At 44.6% G+C, this 16,993-nt stretch overlaps 1 protein-coding gene across 1 annotated transcript; it reads left to right on the forward strand.

Annotated features, from left to right (window-relative positions):
• The first annotated feature begins 1,073 nt into the window (after nt 1–1,073).
• On the forward strand, nt 1,074–12,550 carry LOC137097106 (C-type lectin lectoxin-Thr1-like). The gene is made up of 5 exons (XM_067468406.1): nt 1,074–1,141; nt 3,748–3,839; nt 7,721–7,867; nt 10,479–10,590; nt 12,339–12,550. Exons 1-5 carry the CDS (start codon nt 1,075–1,077, stop codon nt 12,407–12,409), a joined length of 489 nt encoding a protein of 162 aa, XP_067324507.1. The 5' UTR covers nt 1,074; the 3' UTR covers nt 12,410–12,550.
• The last annotated feature ends 4,443 nt before the right edge of the window (nt 12,551–16,993 follow it).

Here is a 16,993-nt window from a genome sequence, read left to right on the forward strand (position 1 = left end):
GAACAACATACCTGGGGGAAACCAGCAGCATCTACCACCAAGATAAGACAATACTTTTCTCCCGAAGATCAGCCCCAAGGCTAGCTACTTATATCATAGTATTATCATAGAACAACATACCTGGGGGAAACCAGCAGCATCTACCACCAAGATAAGACAATACTTTTCTCCCGAAGATCAGCCCCAAGGCTAGCTACTTATATCATAGTATTATCATAGAACAACATACCTGGGGGAAACCAGCAGCATCTACCACCAAGATAAGACAATACTTTTCTCCCGAAGATCAGCCCCAAGGCTAGCTACAGCTGCAACCCATCTCTTGCATACCTCCACCCATAACTGCTTTCACCCATGAACTTTTACTTACAGATTACACTACCCTTTAGAACTAAGACTTCAATCACCAACCACCATCAACTGCAGAACATAATACATTACACCTACACGGTTCCGGCTCAGTTTACCTGTCCAAACGTATCTTCCCCTATTAACCATCAAGAACTTTAAGATCTTCTGGAGGGCCTTCTCTAGGTCCCACCACCTTTGTAGGCACGTTTGGTGGGGACGAGAGGCAGGGCCTTCTCTGTGTTGGCCCCCCAGCTGTGGAAATCTCTCCCCGGCAAGATTAGGTCTGCCCCTTCCCTTCTGTCCTTCAGGAAGCAGCTAAATCCTGGCTTTGAAATCTGGCATTCACAGATTCACATAACCAAGAGTTATTTGACCACAATGTTTGGATTGAATTGGATGATGTTTTAACTTGATGAATTGTCTTTTATGTATATTTCAGAACTTATTTTTTGTGTATGTAGTTCTATGATGATATTTATTGTCTAGCATTGAATCCTTGCTGTTGTTAGCCATTCTGAGTCCCTCCACGGAGGTAGAGAAGAACAGGATATAAAAGTTCTAAATAAATCAGTAAATCAACTGTCGAGCCAACTTATAGGTAGATTAGTTGGATATTCCCAACAGTTAATTCCATGGTGAGCTGTAATCAGAATTAACAACAGGATTTAGTCCATGTTCAATGGGAGTAACTATTGGTTTTCTACACAAACTTCTTAGGTGCAGATGGAGGCAACACCAAGGTGCCATTTCACCCTTTTGGGCCTCCTGCTCATCTCCTTCATTTCACAAGGTATGGTCTTAATATGCTGTAACTCTTTCATTCATGCATCTTGTATAACAGAAATATTTTTATTTCTATTATACAATATTCACTACTGTTGAAGGCTTTCATGGTTGTAATCACTGGGTTGCTGTGAGTTTTCCAGGCTGTCTGGCTATATTCCAGAAGCATTCTCTCCTGATGTTTCACCTACATCTATGGCATGCACCTTCAGAGGTTGTGAAGGCTTCACAACTTCTGAGGATGCCTGCTATAGACGTGGGTGAAACATCAGGAGAGAATGCTTCTGGAATATGGCCATACAGCCTGGAAATCTCATAGCAACTCAATATTTAGTACTGTTTCATTATCCTGTTGGAGGCCACCAGGGGTGCTAGAGAGAAAATTATAGTCCATTTTACAGGAAGGGAGTTGAAGGAGGAACCATTTCGCTCATTTCTTCCATTTTTGCTGGGGGGAATGGTTTTCTGGGCTGTCTGGCTATGTTCCAGAAGCATTCTCTCCTCATGTTTCACCTACATCTATGGCAGGCATCCATAGATTGTGAAGACTTTGCAACTTCTGAGGATGCCATTTCACAGGAGAGGAGTTGAAGTAGGAACCATTTTGCTCATTTCTTCCATTTTTGCTGGGGGGAATGGTTTTCTGGGCTGTCTGACTATGTTCCAGAAGCATTCTCTCCTGATATTTTGCCTACATCTATGGCCGGCATCCTCAGAGGTTGTGAAGACTTTGCAGCTTCTGAGGATGCCTGCTATAGACGTGGGCGAAACATCAGGAGAGAATGCTTCTGGAATATGGCCATACAGCCTGGAAATCTCATAGCAACTCAATATTTAGTACTGTTTCATTATCCTTTTGGAGGCCACCAGGGGGTGCTAGAGAGAAATTATAGTCCATTTTACAGGAAGGGAGTTGAAGGAGGAACCATTTCGCTCATTTCTTCCATTTTTGCTGGGGGGAATGGTTTTCTGGGCTGTCTGACTATGTTCCAGAAGCATTCTCTCCTGATATTTTGCCTACATCTATGGCCGGCATCCTCAGAGGTTGTGAAGACTTTGCAGCTTCTGAGGATGCCTGCTATAGACGTGGGCGAAACATCGGGAGAGAATGCTTCTGGAATATGGCCATATAGCCTGGAAAACTCATAGCAACCCAATATTCAGTACTGTTTCATTATCTGGTTGGAGGCCACAAGGGGGTGCTAGAGAGAAAAGGATAGTCCATTTTACAGGAAGGGAGTCGAAGAAGGAACCATTTCCTCCATTTCTCCCATTTTCACTGGAGGAAATGGTTTTCTGGGCTGTCTGACTATATTCCAGAAGCATTCTCTCCTCATGTTTCGCCTACATCTATGGCAGACATCCTCAGAGGTTGTGAAGACTTCGCAATTTGTCAGAATGCTTGTTATAGATGTGGGTGAAACATCAGGTGAGAATGCTTCTGGAATATGGCCATTCAGCCCGGAAACCTCAGCAACCCAATATTCAGTACTGTTTTATCATCCGGTTGGAGGCCACCAGGGGGTGCTAGAGAGAAAAGGATAGTCCATTTTACAGGAGGGGAGTTGAAGGAGGAACCATTTCCCCCATTTCTCCCATTTTTGCTGGTTATTCCGACTCCCCACTTCCCTTGCCCTAAATGAGGGTTGTTTCCACGACCGGGGACATACTCCTGTGGGAATAACAGGAAAACACACGTAGTGCTCCCTCACTGCTCCCTCAAAAAAATTGCTTTTTCAAAAATATAGTGCTCCCTAACTAATCCCTAATAATAATAATAATAATAATAATAATAATAATAATAATAACAACAACAACAACAACAACAACAATATCTTCTTCAATGCTCTCTTCAAATTATTATAATAGTACTTTAAAGGGCAAAACTTATACATGCAATTGAGATCCTCTGAAGACATCAGTCACAGATGCAGGTGAAACGCCAGGAGAAAATGCTGCTAGAACACAGCCATACAGCCCGGAAACCACACAACACCTCAGTGATTCCGGCCATGAAAGCCTTTGGGAATACAATATTTATTAGTTCACACAAACATCTGCCACTGGCCCAGGCTGTCAGTCAAATTTTGAAACACAGTGTGGCCCCTGTGTCAAACGTTTTCCTCATGCTTAGTTTGCTCTGATCATGTAATGCAGTTCAATCTGCATTACAATGGCAACATAGACGGGTCCTTAGAAAGTAAATCTATTTGTAGATGACTTCGTGATTATTCTAGAAGACCCTTTTGCATATGAATAGCTTTCTATTCCAGGAGTGCATCCTCTCTGTCTTGGCTGGGGTCATCAACTGGGGTCTTCTATTAGTTTGAGTTCTGACCCATCCAGTTCTTCTTCACCATCCAAATAATGCACCTGGTGTTGTGTGGTTTCTAGAATACGTATGGACGTATTCTAGCAGCATTTTATCCTGATGTTTCACCTGCATCTATGGCTGATGGATCCTCATAAGATGCCAGCCACAGATGCAGGCAAAATGTCAGGAGAAAATGTTGCTAGAACAGCCCAGAAACCACACAACACCCCAGTAATTCTGGTAATGAAAGTCTTTGACAATACATCCAATAATGCACCATTTTTTCCTCTTTCTTCCAGTCTCCTCCATCACCTGTCCCCTTAACTGGTTTTCACACGAGCAGTTTTGCTATTACTTCTCCAGGACCCCCTTGAATTGGTACGATGCAGAGGTAAGGAGTGACCCCTGGCTCACCTGGACACCCCTAAGCCTTTAGGTATGTTTCAATGAAATGGCAACCCACTCCTCTCCCCACTCCCTTTAGATATCTAGATATTCTGCCCAGCATCTCAAGATCTCAAGATGTTGTGATGTGTCTTCAACTCATCTCCAGCTTGTAGGGTTATCTCAGCAAAAATTACTCATAGGTTTGCAGTTGTCTTCCATGGAGGCTGAGAGAATGTGACTCACCACAGGTCTCCCAGTGGGTTTCCATGAATGGCTAAGATAGTGCCACCTTTGCTTTCAAATAGTTCAGTGTACACAGACTGTATTTCATGCACAAAAGAGTCACAAAAAGAATTGTGCATGAGATTACCATAGGACTATGTCTATAAGGTGCATATGAAACATGAATGAACATTTAGACTTTGGTCCCATCAATCTATATATGGAATGTAATATTATATATACAAATATAGGTTTTCCAAAATCCAAGGACAAATAATAGCAACAACAAAAACTAAACAATCCAAAATCGAAAACACCTCTGGCCCCAAGTATTTTAGATAAGGAGAACTGAACCTTTTGGGGCATCTACATTGTCAAATGAATGCAGTCTAACAACTCTTGATCTATGGAATCCTGGGAATTATAGTTTGGTGAGGTGCCAACACTATTTGTTAGAAAAGGCTCAAGACCTTGTGAAAGCACAAAGCCCAAGTATGGTGGCATGACATTTAATGTGGTCCAAAGTGTACAGAATCCTGTTAGCATTAGCGGAAGTTTTGCACAGGCTTCGACAGGCCCGTAGCCAGGATTTCGTTTTGGGGGGGGCTAAAAAATTTTCAGGGGGGGTTTCAGGGGGGGGGGGCTGAGTTTCGGGGGGGGGGGGGCTGAGTCTGAGTGAAAGAGGGTCTAGCCTAGCAAACCTTTTGTATCATTACCCCAATACCCCCATACATATGGGATATATTGAGAATGGTGATCAAATCATGATATTAATAAACATAACAGTTTAAATAATGCACCAGTAAAGCCTTTTCGCGAAACACCATGAGAATTTCGGGGGGGGCTGAAGCCCCCCGAGCCCCCCCCCTGGCTACATGCCTGGGCTTCGAAGAAAACATGGACTCTGGAGACGTCTGGTTACAAAACAGGTTCAATTTACTTAGAGCAGTTCCAAAACACATCTCTTACAGTAAGCGACCAGACATGAAATACGCAGTACACAGGACAAAGGAAGTAGAAGTGTAAACAATTCTGCAGCTGCTTGGCAGATACCAGATACTCCCTAATTTTCTCACAACTCCACACAGAGAGTATCTCAGGGCTACTTTCTCACAGCCTCTAACATAAACATACATCACAGCAATACAATCTTATGGCATCCATATTTCTACTGCATGAAATTACATTTAAAACACATTACATACTTCAACACATACTGACAAATCCTGCTTTCCCATAACAGATCTAACACTCTCCATGGTACACTATCTCTCTCCTTCCCAATAGAGCAGAGCATAGCGGGTGAGCAAGACTCCTCTGGTCTGTCGCTATATAAGGCCACTTAAATAGCAATATTTCTACTGATGTTGTCCCAGAGTTGTAAATTAATGATAGATGTTTTCCATCCTGAGCCATCCTGGCTTCATCACAGTTTCCTGGCAGATGTTGACTCTTCCTAATTGGTGTTGATAATGCAAGGCTTATACTGACTTCCTTCTTAACATCGTAAACCTTTCCTTAACTTAAAAGAGCCACTGTCTCTGATTAACAGATATAAACATTTCTCTTATCACTGCCAGCAGTTTACTGCGGCAGATCAACCATTTCAGTTCTCATTAGCAACTTTTAATTACAGTCCATGAATAGTAGTTGTTTTTCCAGGCCTCAATATTTTTAGAATGGTGTCTTCAAAATTATTAGCTCCTCTCATTCATTCATCTTTCATACATTTCAGTTCCAATTAGCAACTTTTAATTAGAGTCCATGAATAGTCGTTGTTTTACAGGCCTCAGTATTTTTAGAATGGTGTCTTCAAAATTATTAGCTCTCATTCATTCATCTTTCATACATTTCAGTTCTCATTAGCAACTTTTAATTACAGTCCATGAATAGTAGTTGTTTTTCCAGGCCTCAATATTTTTAGAATGGTGTCTTCAAAATCATTAGCTCTCATTCATTCATCTTTCATACAATTCAGTTCTCATTAGCAACTTTTAATTACAGTCCATGAATAGTCGTTGTTTTCCAGGCCTCAATATTTTTAGAATGGTGTCTTCAAAATTATTAGCTCTCATTCATTCATCTTTCATACATTTCACTTCTCATTAGCAACTTTTAATTACACTCCATGAATAGTAGTTGTTTTCCAGGCCTCAATATTTTTAGAATGGTGTCTTCAAAATTATTAGCTCTCATTCATTCATCTTTCATACATTTCAGTTCTCATTAGCAACTTTTAATTACAGTCCACGAATAGTCTTTGTTTTCTAGGCCTCAATATTTTTAGAATGGGGTCTTCAAAATTATTAGCTCTCATTCATTCATCTTTCATACATTTCAGTTCTCATTAGCAACTTTTAATTACAGTCCACAAATAGTCTTTGTTTTCCAGGCCTCAATATTTTTAGAATGGTGTCTTCAAAATTATTAGCTCTCATTCATTCATCTTTCATACATTTCCGTTCTCATTAGCAACTTTTAATTACAGTCCATGAATAGTCTTAATGTGACAAATGCACCCTGTATCGTTTTGCAAGTTGAAATTCCCCTTTGAGGTGCAAACTGTGGCACTGACTTCTGCCCTGGAAAATCTCCTCCTTATTTCTTATTCTAAATGCATACCTTTGCATCTCATTATGGAGATATATGCAAATACAGATATTCCATTTAAAAAAAGAATAACCCAGAACTGGGGGTGCACCTACACTGCAGAATTAATGCAGCTTGGCACCACACAAACTGCCAGGGCTCAATGCTATGGAATCATGGGACTTGTAGTTTGTTGAGGCACCAGCACTCTTTGTCAGAGAGCTAAGAATCTTGCAAAACTGCAACTCCCAGGATTCCTTAGGACTCAGCTAGGCAAATGGAATTGGCCTGCATCAATAGGAGCCTAGTGACTAGATCTAGGGAAGTAATGCTACCCCTCTATTCTGTTTTGGTTAGACCACATCTGGAATATTGTGTCCAGTTCTGGGCACCACAATTCAAGAGAGATATTGACAAGCTGGAATGTGTCCAGAGGAGGGCGACTAAAATGATAAAAGGTCTGGAGAACAAGCCCTATGAGGAGCGGCTTAACGAGCTGGGCATGTTTAGCCTGTAGAAGAGAAGGCTGAGAGGGGATATGATAGCCATGTATAAATATGTGAGAGGAAGCCACAGGGAGGAGGAGTGAGCAAGCTTCCTTTCTGCTTCCCTGGAGACTAGGACGCAATGGAACAATGGCTTCAAGCTACAAGAGAGGAGATTCCATCTGAACATGAGGAAGAACTTCCTGACTGTGAGAGCCGTTCAGCAGTGGAACTCTCTGCCCCGGAGTGTGGTGGAGGCTCCTTCTTTGGAAGCTTTTAAACAGAGGCTGGATGGCCATCTGTCAGGGGTGCTTTGAATGCAATATTCCTGCTTCTTGGCAGAATGGGGTTGGACTGGATGGCCCAGGAGGTCTCTTCCAACTCTTTGATTCTAGGATTCTATGATTCTATGTTGTCAAACAGCATTACTTTATCCATGTAGATGTACCCTAGGAGGTGGTGTCAATAGCTACAAAAGTGGGGTCCAAGGATCCCAAAATTGGATGGAAAGGTGTCCCAAAGATTATAACCTTCTTGGTGTTGTAGAGCAGGTTTTTGTCTCAAAGTCCCATGTTTCTACCTCTTGCAGACAGACTGCAGAACCTATGGAAAGACTTCGCATCTTGCCTCCATCCTCAGCGACCGTGAGCTGCGGGCCGTGTCGTCCTCTCTTCAGATCCACTATGATGAAATTTACCAGATTTGGATCGGATTGTCCAGCAGCTCTCGTGGGAAAGTGAGTGGTCTCAAGTTCTCGTTTGGTCTCAAAATATTGGCATGGTCCACTTTATGCCATCCTGTCCCCAGAAGAAGAGGATGCTGGCCATGATCATCCCTGGTTCTCTGACTGTGACATTGGCAGATAATGAGGATCATAGCCATCAGAAAATGTTTGAAGGACTACCATGTAGAACTTTGACCCTCCAGGTGTTTTGGACTTCAACTCCCATAATGCCTAACAGCCTGTAAGCTGTAAGAAATTGTGGGTGTTGAAATCCAAAACACCTGGAGGGCTGGAGTTTGTCCATGCCTGATGTAGAAGAACCATATTGGCCAGAATCTGATTACAAGCAGTCTACGTTCTGTAGCTGAATTTGAATTTGCATGTAAGTCAGACCAGGTATATCTTTAAGTATAACTCCATCCACACACACACACATTCTCTTCTGAGTGATAGACTTTTCTCAACTTCCTGTTGTCTCAAACTTGTTCTTAATTGTGAGTAATTTGTAAATTGGATGTTTGCAACTCAGGGACTGCCTGTACTTTGTTTCTCCAATAGTTGCCCCAATGGGCAGAAAAAATAACATGCAACGATCTAGGATGGCTGACACCTGGCTCCACATCAGAGACACATGTGAAAAAGAGCTTGGAGTCTTAGTGGACAACAAGTTAAACATAAGCCAAGACTGTGATGCAACATCTAAAAAGCCAATGAAATTTTGAGCTGTATCCAAAGAGGTCAAGCTATTGACAAGCTGGAATGTGTCCAGAGGAGGGCGACTAAAATGATCAAGGGTCTGGAGAACAAGCCCTATGAGGAGCGGCTTAGGGAACTGGGCATGTTTAGCCTGAAGAAGAGAAGGATGAGAGGAGATATGATAGCCATGTATAAATATGTGAGAGGAAGCCACAGGGAGGAGGAGGGAGCAAGCTTGTTTTCTGCTTCCCTGGAGACTAGGACGCAATGGAACAATGGCTTCAAACTACAAGAGAGGAGATTCCATCTGAACATGAGGAAGAACTTCCTGACTGTGAGAGCCGTTCAGCAGTGGAACTCTCTGCCCCGGAGTGTGGTGGAGGCTCCTTCTTTGGAAGCTTTTAAGCAGAGGCTGGATGGCCATTTGTCAGGGGTGATTTGAATGCAATATTCCTGCTTCTTGGCAGAATGGGGTTGGACTGGATGGCCCAGGAGGTCTCTTCCAACTCTTTGATTCTATGATTCTATGATTCTAGTGTCCAGATCAAGAAGCATAGAATCATAGAATCCTAGAGTTGGAAGAGACCTCATGGGCTATCCAGTCCAACCCCATTCTGCCAAGAAGCAAGAAAATTGCATTCAAAGCACCCCTGACAGATGGCCACCCAGCCACTGTTTAAAAGCTTCCAAAGAAGGAGCCTCCACCACACTCCCTCCAGGGCAGAGAGTTCCACTGCTGAACAGTTCTCACAGTCAGGATGTTCTTCCTCATGTTCATATGGAATCTCCTCTCTTGTAGTTTGAAGCCATTGTTCCATTGCCTCCTAGTCTCCAGGGCAGCAGAAAACAAGCTTACTCCCTCCTCCCTAGGACTTTCTCTCACGCATTTATACATGGCTATCTTGTTTCCACTCAGCTTTCTCTTCTTCAGGCTAAACATGCCCAGCTCCTTAAGCCGCTCCTCATAGGGCTTGTTCTCCAGACCCTTGATCATTTTAGTTGCCCTCCTCTGGACACATACCAGGTTGTCAATATCTCTCTTCAATTGAGAGAAGTCATGGTGTCTCTCTATTCGGCTTGGGCCAAACCTCATCTGGAATTGCTGTGTCCAATTTTGGTCAAAGCAATTCGAGAGGGATATTGACAACCTGGAAGGTATTCAGGGGAAGAGAGTGACTAAAATGATCAAAGGTCTGGAGACCATGTTCTATGAGGAGCATCTTAAAGAGTTCGGCACGTTTAGCCTGCAGAAGAGATAGCTGAGAGTAGACATGAGAGTCATGTGTGAAAGGATGTAATAAGGGCTTGTTTTCTGGTGCCCTGGAAACTAGGACTCAGAGCAATGGATTCAAATTGCAGGAAAGGAGATTCCACCTGAATATTATTAGGAAGAAATTTCTAAAGGTAAGAAGAGCTGTCCAGCAGTGAAACTCTCTGCCCTGGAGTTCAGTGGAAGCTATTTCCTTGGAAGCTTTAAAAGAGACTGGATTCCCTTTTGCCATCTAGCCCAACCCCAATGGTTGGTCTCTTCCAACTTTATGATTCAATTATGCTAATTCATCTCTTCTAGATAGTATTAGCCAATAGGATTAGGCCACCATTTTTCACCTTCGGGATGCAAGGCACAAAGAAGCGGAGGACTACCAGTAAAACTGTTGGGTGCTTTAGTCATTCAAGGTCCCTCCCTAAACTACAAATCCCAGAAACCCATAGGATGTGAAAGTGAAATCACAGTACTATATTTGTGTGGTGTAAAAGGGACCAATTCTAGAAGGGCCATGCAAATTTGCAAGGTGGGCAAGTCATCAATGTCCCTTCTGAAGGGTTCTTACTTCTTCTAGGGTTATGGATGTGGGTGGTGGACAAGGGCAAAGACATCAGAAAGCTACCTTTCTTCCCCAGTGAAGATCCTTTTCTATTTCTGCAGTACCGACTATGGAGATGGGCAGATAACTCTGCCGTTGACTACTTACCCTGGGCAGACCTACAACCATCCAACTGTTACAAAAGACAGAATTGTGTTGAACTGTATGGCAAAGGTGAGGAGTCGTTTGTGTGTGTTTTAGGCAATGATGCCCAGGAGGCAAAGTTGGGTGGGCAACTGCCATGTATTAGGGTCAAATTGCCCACCCCCATCCCACAAGACCTTGGAGACTAATATACCATTGCCTCCCCACTCACTTCACCAACTTTCTCAGTATTTATTTGATTTCTTGTGGCATAAGATTTGCCATAAAGTTGGCTTCAACTTATGGTGTCCTCAACATCTCAGCTTAGGTCTTCTAAATTTTTCAAATTCAGTGTTTTGTCATAACACAACATGACACATTTGGAAATTTGAGAATAAATGATAACCACATGAGCCATTACTGCACTGAATTTGGAAGAATTTGGAAGTCCTAAGCTGAGATGTTGAGGACACCATAAGTTGAAGCCAACTTCATGGCAAATGAAGTGGGAAAGTAGGATGAGGAGGACAACAATATGAAATATTTGGGTAAAGTTGTGGGTAGAAAACAAGACAGTGTCCTGACAAGACAGAGGTCCTCCTGGTCAGTCACAAGGCCAAACAGGGTATAGGGTTACGGCCTGTGCTGGATGGGGTTACACTCCCCTTGAAGGTGCAGTTGTGCAGCTTGGAGGTCCTCCTGGACTCATCGCTGAGCCTGGAAACTCAAGTTGCAGCAGTGGCCAGGAGGTCTTTCGCGCAATTAAAACTTGTATGCCAGCTGCTCTCGTATCTTGGGAAGTCAGACTTGGCCATGGTGGTCCACGCTCTCATTACATGTAGGATAGACTACTGTAATATGCTCTACATGGGGTTTCCTTTGAAGACAGTTCGGAACTGAGGCCAAAATAAGCTCTGAATAAGCCTAAATTCTCCCTAGAAGCCAAAACAGCTAAAGTAAGGCTGTCATACTTTGGTCATATTGTGAGAAGACAGGACTCAATGGAGATGACAACAATCCTTGGAAAGGTAGAAGTCAATAGGAAAAGAAAATCTTTTCCCCCTTAAAAGGCAAAAAAGGTGGAAACCACATGGCACTAAATCCGAACTGTATCATAGATGACATGCGAAGATGAATCTGTTCAAAGCACCCCCAACAGATGGCCATCCAGCCTTTGTTTAAAAGCCTCCATAGAAGGAGCCTCCACCACACTTTGGTGTAGAGAGAGAGTTCCACTGCTGAACAGCTCTCACAGTCAGAAAGTTCTTCCACCTGAACATTAGGAAGAACCTTCTGACTGTGAGAGCTGTTCAGCAGTGGAACTCTCTGCCCCAAAGTGTGGTGGAGGCTCCTTCTATGGAGGCTTTTAAGCAGAGGCTGGATGGCCATCTGTTGGGAGTTCTTTGAATGTGATTTTCCTGCCTCTTGGCAGAATGGGGTTGGACTGGATTGCCCACGAAGTCAAACTAGTCACATGATGCTCTCAGACATGACCAACTACTTCTCCTCCTGATTTCATCGTTTCAAACAAAAATATAAAAGTGCAGAAACCTTTTGAAGAACCCTCATATTTTGACTATACTTGAGCTGGACCCATACCATTGAGTTACACTGGAGGTCCACAAACCCCTCATGGGAGAGACATTTTTGGAGTGTGTATAAGTGAAACTGGATATCAAATCCATGGACACGGAGGAGTCATACTGTGCTGGGAGGAAAACTGTGCAAGAGTCTCTTTCGTGCATTATTCTTCCCAGTTAAGAACCAGAGCCGTTTTCTAAGTGCAGTGATGGAGAAGGGCATTAGGATATCTCTGATATGTTCTTGTTTTGTTCTAGACTACATGACTTGGAACGACGAGGACTGTGAGGTGAAGCAGCCGTATCTCTGCAAACTGGCATTGTTTTGATGAGTGCTTCAAGATGCTGAGCACTCAGGAGAACAGGAACATCCTCGCAATGTCTTCCTTCTGTGGTGACCCAGTTCCTTGTGTGCATTCCATCCCTAGAGTTACAACTCCATGAGATGTCTCTCAGTCAGACTTTGTCATATCGAGATGTTGATGACAATAAATGAAGTCTTCTCCTAATGGGCTCATGTTTCTTTGAATTTGTGGTCTTTGCTCTATTCAAAGGGCTGTTAATTTACGAGAAGGACATTGAGTTCTTGTAGGTTTTTTGGGCTATATGGCCATGTTCTAGAAGCATTCTCTCCTGATATTTCACCTGCATCCATGGTAAGCATCGTCAGAGGTTGTGAGGTCCTTACTGGACCCCACTCAATTTGTCAACTATTGGCCTATTTAGAATCATAGAATCAAAGAGTTGGAAGAGACCTCATGGGCCATCCAGTCCAACCCCCTGCCAAGAAGCAGGAATATTGCATTCAAATCACCCCTGACAAATGGCCATCCAGCCTCTGCTTAAAAGCTTCCAAAGAAGGAGCCTCCACCACACTCCAGGGCAGAGAGTTCCACTGCTGAACGGCTCTCACAGTCAGGAAGTTCTTCCTCATGTTCAGATGGAATCTCCTCTCTTGTAGTTTGAAGCCATTGTTCCGCGTCCTAGTCTCCAAGGAAGCAGAAAACAAGCTTGCTCCCTCCTCCCTGTGGCTTCCTCTCACATATTTATACATAGCTATCATATCTCCTCTCAGCCTTCTCTTCTTCAGGCTAAACATGCCCAGTTCCCTAAGCCGCTCCTCATAGGGCTTGTTCTCCAGACCCTTGATCATTTGAGTCGCCCTCCTCTGGACACATTCCAGCTTGTCAATATCTCTCTTGAATTGTGGTGCCCAGAATTGGACACAGTATTCCAGATGTGGTCTAACCAAAGCAGAATAGAGGGGTAGCATTACTTCCTTAGATCTAGACACTACACATTGAGTTCTTGTAGGTTTTTTGGGCTATATGGCCATGTTCTAGAAGCATTCTCTCCTGATATTTCACCTGCATCCATGGTAAGCATCGTCAGAGGTTGTGAGGTCCTTACTGGACCCCACTCAATTTGTCAACTATTGGCCTATTTGCAATCTCCCTTTCTTGGGCAAAGTCCTGGAACGTGTGGTGGTTTCACAACTCCAGGTATTCTTGGAAGACACGGACTATCTGGATCCGGCACAGTTTGGCTTTAGACCGGGACATGGAACCAAGACAGCCTTGGTCGCCTTAGTTGATGATCTGCGCCGGGAGCTAGACAGGGGGAGTGTGTCCTTGTTGGTTCTGCTGGACCTCTCAGCGGACTTCGATACCATTGACCATGGTATCCTTCTGGGACACCTCGCTGGAATGGGCCTGGGAGGCACTGTTCTGCAGTGGTTCCAGTCCTTCCTCGAGAGTCGATCCCAGAAGGTGTTGGTAGGGGACACCTGTTCAAATCCAAAACCGTTGTCTTGTGAGGTTCCTCAGGGTTCCATACTATCCCCCATGTTGTTCAACATATACATAAAGCCGCTGGGAGAGATCATCCAGAGTTTCGGGGTGCGGTGCCATCTGTACGTGGATGACGTCCAACTCTGTCACCTTCCACCCTGCTACTAAGGAGGCTGGTGCTTGGCCGCTGTGATGATCTGGATGAGGGCAAACAAATTGAAATTGAATCCTGACAAGACAGAGGTACTCCTGGTCAGTCACAAGACCGAACTGGGCATAGGGTTACAGCCTGTGTTCTGTAGGGTTGCACTCCCCCTGAAGATGCAGGTTCACAGCTTGGGTGTGATCCTGGACTCATCGCTGAGCCTGGAACCTCAGGTTTCGGCGGTGACCAGGGGAGCATTTGCACAATTGAAGCTTGTGCGCCAGCTACGCCTGTACCTTGGGAAGTCTGACTTGGCCAAGGTAGTACATGCTATGGTTACATCCCATATAGACTACTGCAACGCGCTCTACGTGGGGTTGCCTTTGAAGACGGTCCGGAAGCTTCAATTAGTCCAACGAACAGCAGCCTGGACAGAGAGGGGGCCAGACATATAGCCTGCTGCAGATGAAAGAAGGTGGTTCTACTCACGGTGGAGACCTGAGCCTCCATCATCAGCAGAGGATCCAAAAGGACTCCCAGACTCTTTACCAATGATGATGGGCATAACGCCTCACCCTCCAGGGTAGGCAGCTGGATATCCCTACTGCCCAGTTGACCCAGCCACAGAATCTCCGTTTTTGCCGGGTTCACCCTCAACCTGCTGGCACACAGGTTGAGGGTGACTCTTTGAAGGGGACTCTTTGGAAGCTCCAAATAGTCCAACGGATGACAGCCAGGGTGCTCACTGGAGTGGCATACAAGGAGCACACAACCCCCGTTACGTCGGCTCCACTGGCAGGCCAGTCTGCTACTGAGCACAATTGAAAGTGCTGGCTTTAGCCTATAAAGCCCTAAACAATTCTGGTCCAACTTACCTGTCCAAGCCTATCTCTCCTTATGAACCAATTAGAGCATTAAGATAATAGACTGGCCCCTTCCCTCCTAGTTGCGACACACCTCCCATTGCCAACCCAAGAAGTACACTCACACAAGATGTGGGATGAACAATGGCCACAACTCATTTATTGATAGCAGGAACAAGGGTTGGCAGCCAAGCATGGGTCCTGGATCATGATCAGGCAGCCCAATACTGCCCGATCCCACACACACCAGGGTGCTGCCGGCACAATACCAGGCAAACGCAACTCGGCACCCCTGGGACCACCGGGCGTCCCCCCTATCTGCTGGGGGGGGGGATACCAAACCAGATCCAGGGGCCATGCCCCATGCCAACAAGGAGCATGAAATAAACAAGTAACTGTTAACAGGTAACCATGACAAGGTAAACCAACAAAAGTTAACTGCCAATGAAAACATAAACTGCATGCAGGGTGGGAGGGATGGATCAGCTGTTGCAGGCCGAGTGCCTGCCAGGGAGCCTTCATAAGGCTGCCCACTAGGCCTGGGTAACAACGCAAAAATTTGTTTCTAAAATCGATTTGTAATTGGGGGTTTTTTTTGTTTCGATATTTAAAATAATTACAAATTTTTCCAAAAAAAAAGTTCGGTATTTACGAAATTTCGTAAATATTTACAAAACATTTTGTAAAGATGGCGCCCTTTTTTTTCAATATTTTTAAAATATTTTTTAAATTTAATTATTAATTTAGTAGAATAGGGAGGAGAAATTAAAATTATTATTAAGGAGGGAAGGCAGGCACTCACTCTGGCGGGCCCTCTAATCAAGGTGGTCAGTTGAAACATTCACACCTCGCTCCAGCAGACAAGAGTCCTTTGTCCCACCCTGGTCATTATTCCACATAAATATAAACCCTTTTTCCTACTTCCAACAGACCTCACTACCTCTGAGGATGCTTGCCATAGATGCAGGCAAAACGTCAGGAGAGAATGCCTCGCTCGCCCCTCTCGCTCACCCCGCTCGCTCGCCGCTTGCTCGCCCCTCTCGCTCGCCCCGCTCGCTCGCCGCTCGCTCGCCCCTCTCGCTCGCCATAGATGCAGGCGAAAAGTCAGGAGAAAATGCCTCTAGGCCATGGCCATATAGCCTGAAAAAACCTACAACAACCCAATCAGGGACATCTAATCAGTCACCTCTCAACAAAAGATTGCTCCAGGCACTGCCAAGCCATCAAATGCTAATCAAGGTGGTCAGTTGAAACATTCACACCTCGCTCCAGCAGACAAGAGTCCTTTGTCCCACCCTGGTCATTATTCCACATAAATATAAACCCTTATAAATATAGACCTCACTACCTCTGAGGATGCTTGCCATAGATGCAGGCAAAACGTCAGGAGAGAATGCCTCGCTTGCCCCTCTCGCTCGCCGCTCGCTCGCCCCTCTCGCTCGCCCTCTCGCTCGCTTGCTCAGCCGGCACCGAGAGAGGAGAGCTCCCAGCAAGCATCGGCAGGCGGCCATCTTACGTATTTCCGAAATGGACGGAAATACAAAATTTTTTGGCGCCTGCCGTTTCGATATTTAAAAACACTTCCAGGTTAAAAAAAAAGTTTTGTAATCGTTTCGTAATTCAAAAATTAACGAATTTTTTAACGAATTACGAATTAACGAAACGAATTGACCAGCCCTACTGCCCACAAAGGAGGGAGAGGCCAGATCAGGCCTCACCTGCGGTGGGCGTGGTCGGTTGGCCATTGACCCCTTGACCCACCAGCAGGAAACCTTTCCACCATCAGAAAGGGCTTCTGGGAAGAAGAAGCCCCCCCCCCCAAGGCAAAAATGGTGGTGGGGGACGCCCAGCCCCGCAACTTCTTTGTCCCGGTAAGTCTGGCCATGCCTTTTTTTCAGGAAAGAATGAAGATCTGTTTAAGATCACCCTGCTTTTCCTCTTCCTGTTCCTTCTAACTCTTCTCAAGCTTGTTGATCCAAGGTGATTTGCCAAGGACATCTTAGGGCATGCTTCTCAACCAGGGAGGTTCAACAATATAGTATAACATATTTGTTTATTTATTTATTTATTTCCATTACTTTTACCCCGCCCTTCTCATCCCCCGAGGGGGGACTC

The sequence above is a fragment of the Anolis sagrei genome, chromosome 5 (genome assembly GCF_037176765.1).
Source record: "Anolis sagrei isolate rAnoSag1 chromosome 5, rAnoSag1.mat, whole genome shotgun sequence".
Lineage (NCBI taxonomy): Eukaryota > Metazoa > Chordata > Lepidosauria > Squamata > Dactyloidae > Anolis > Anolis sagrei.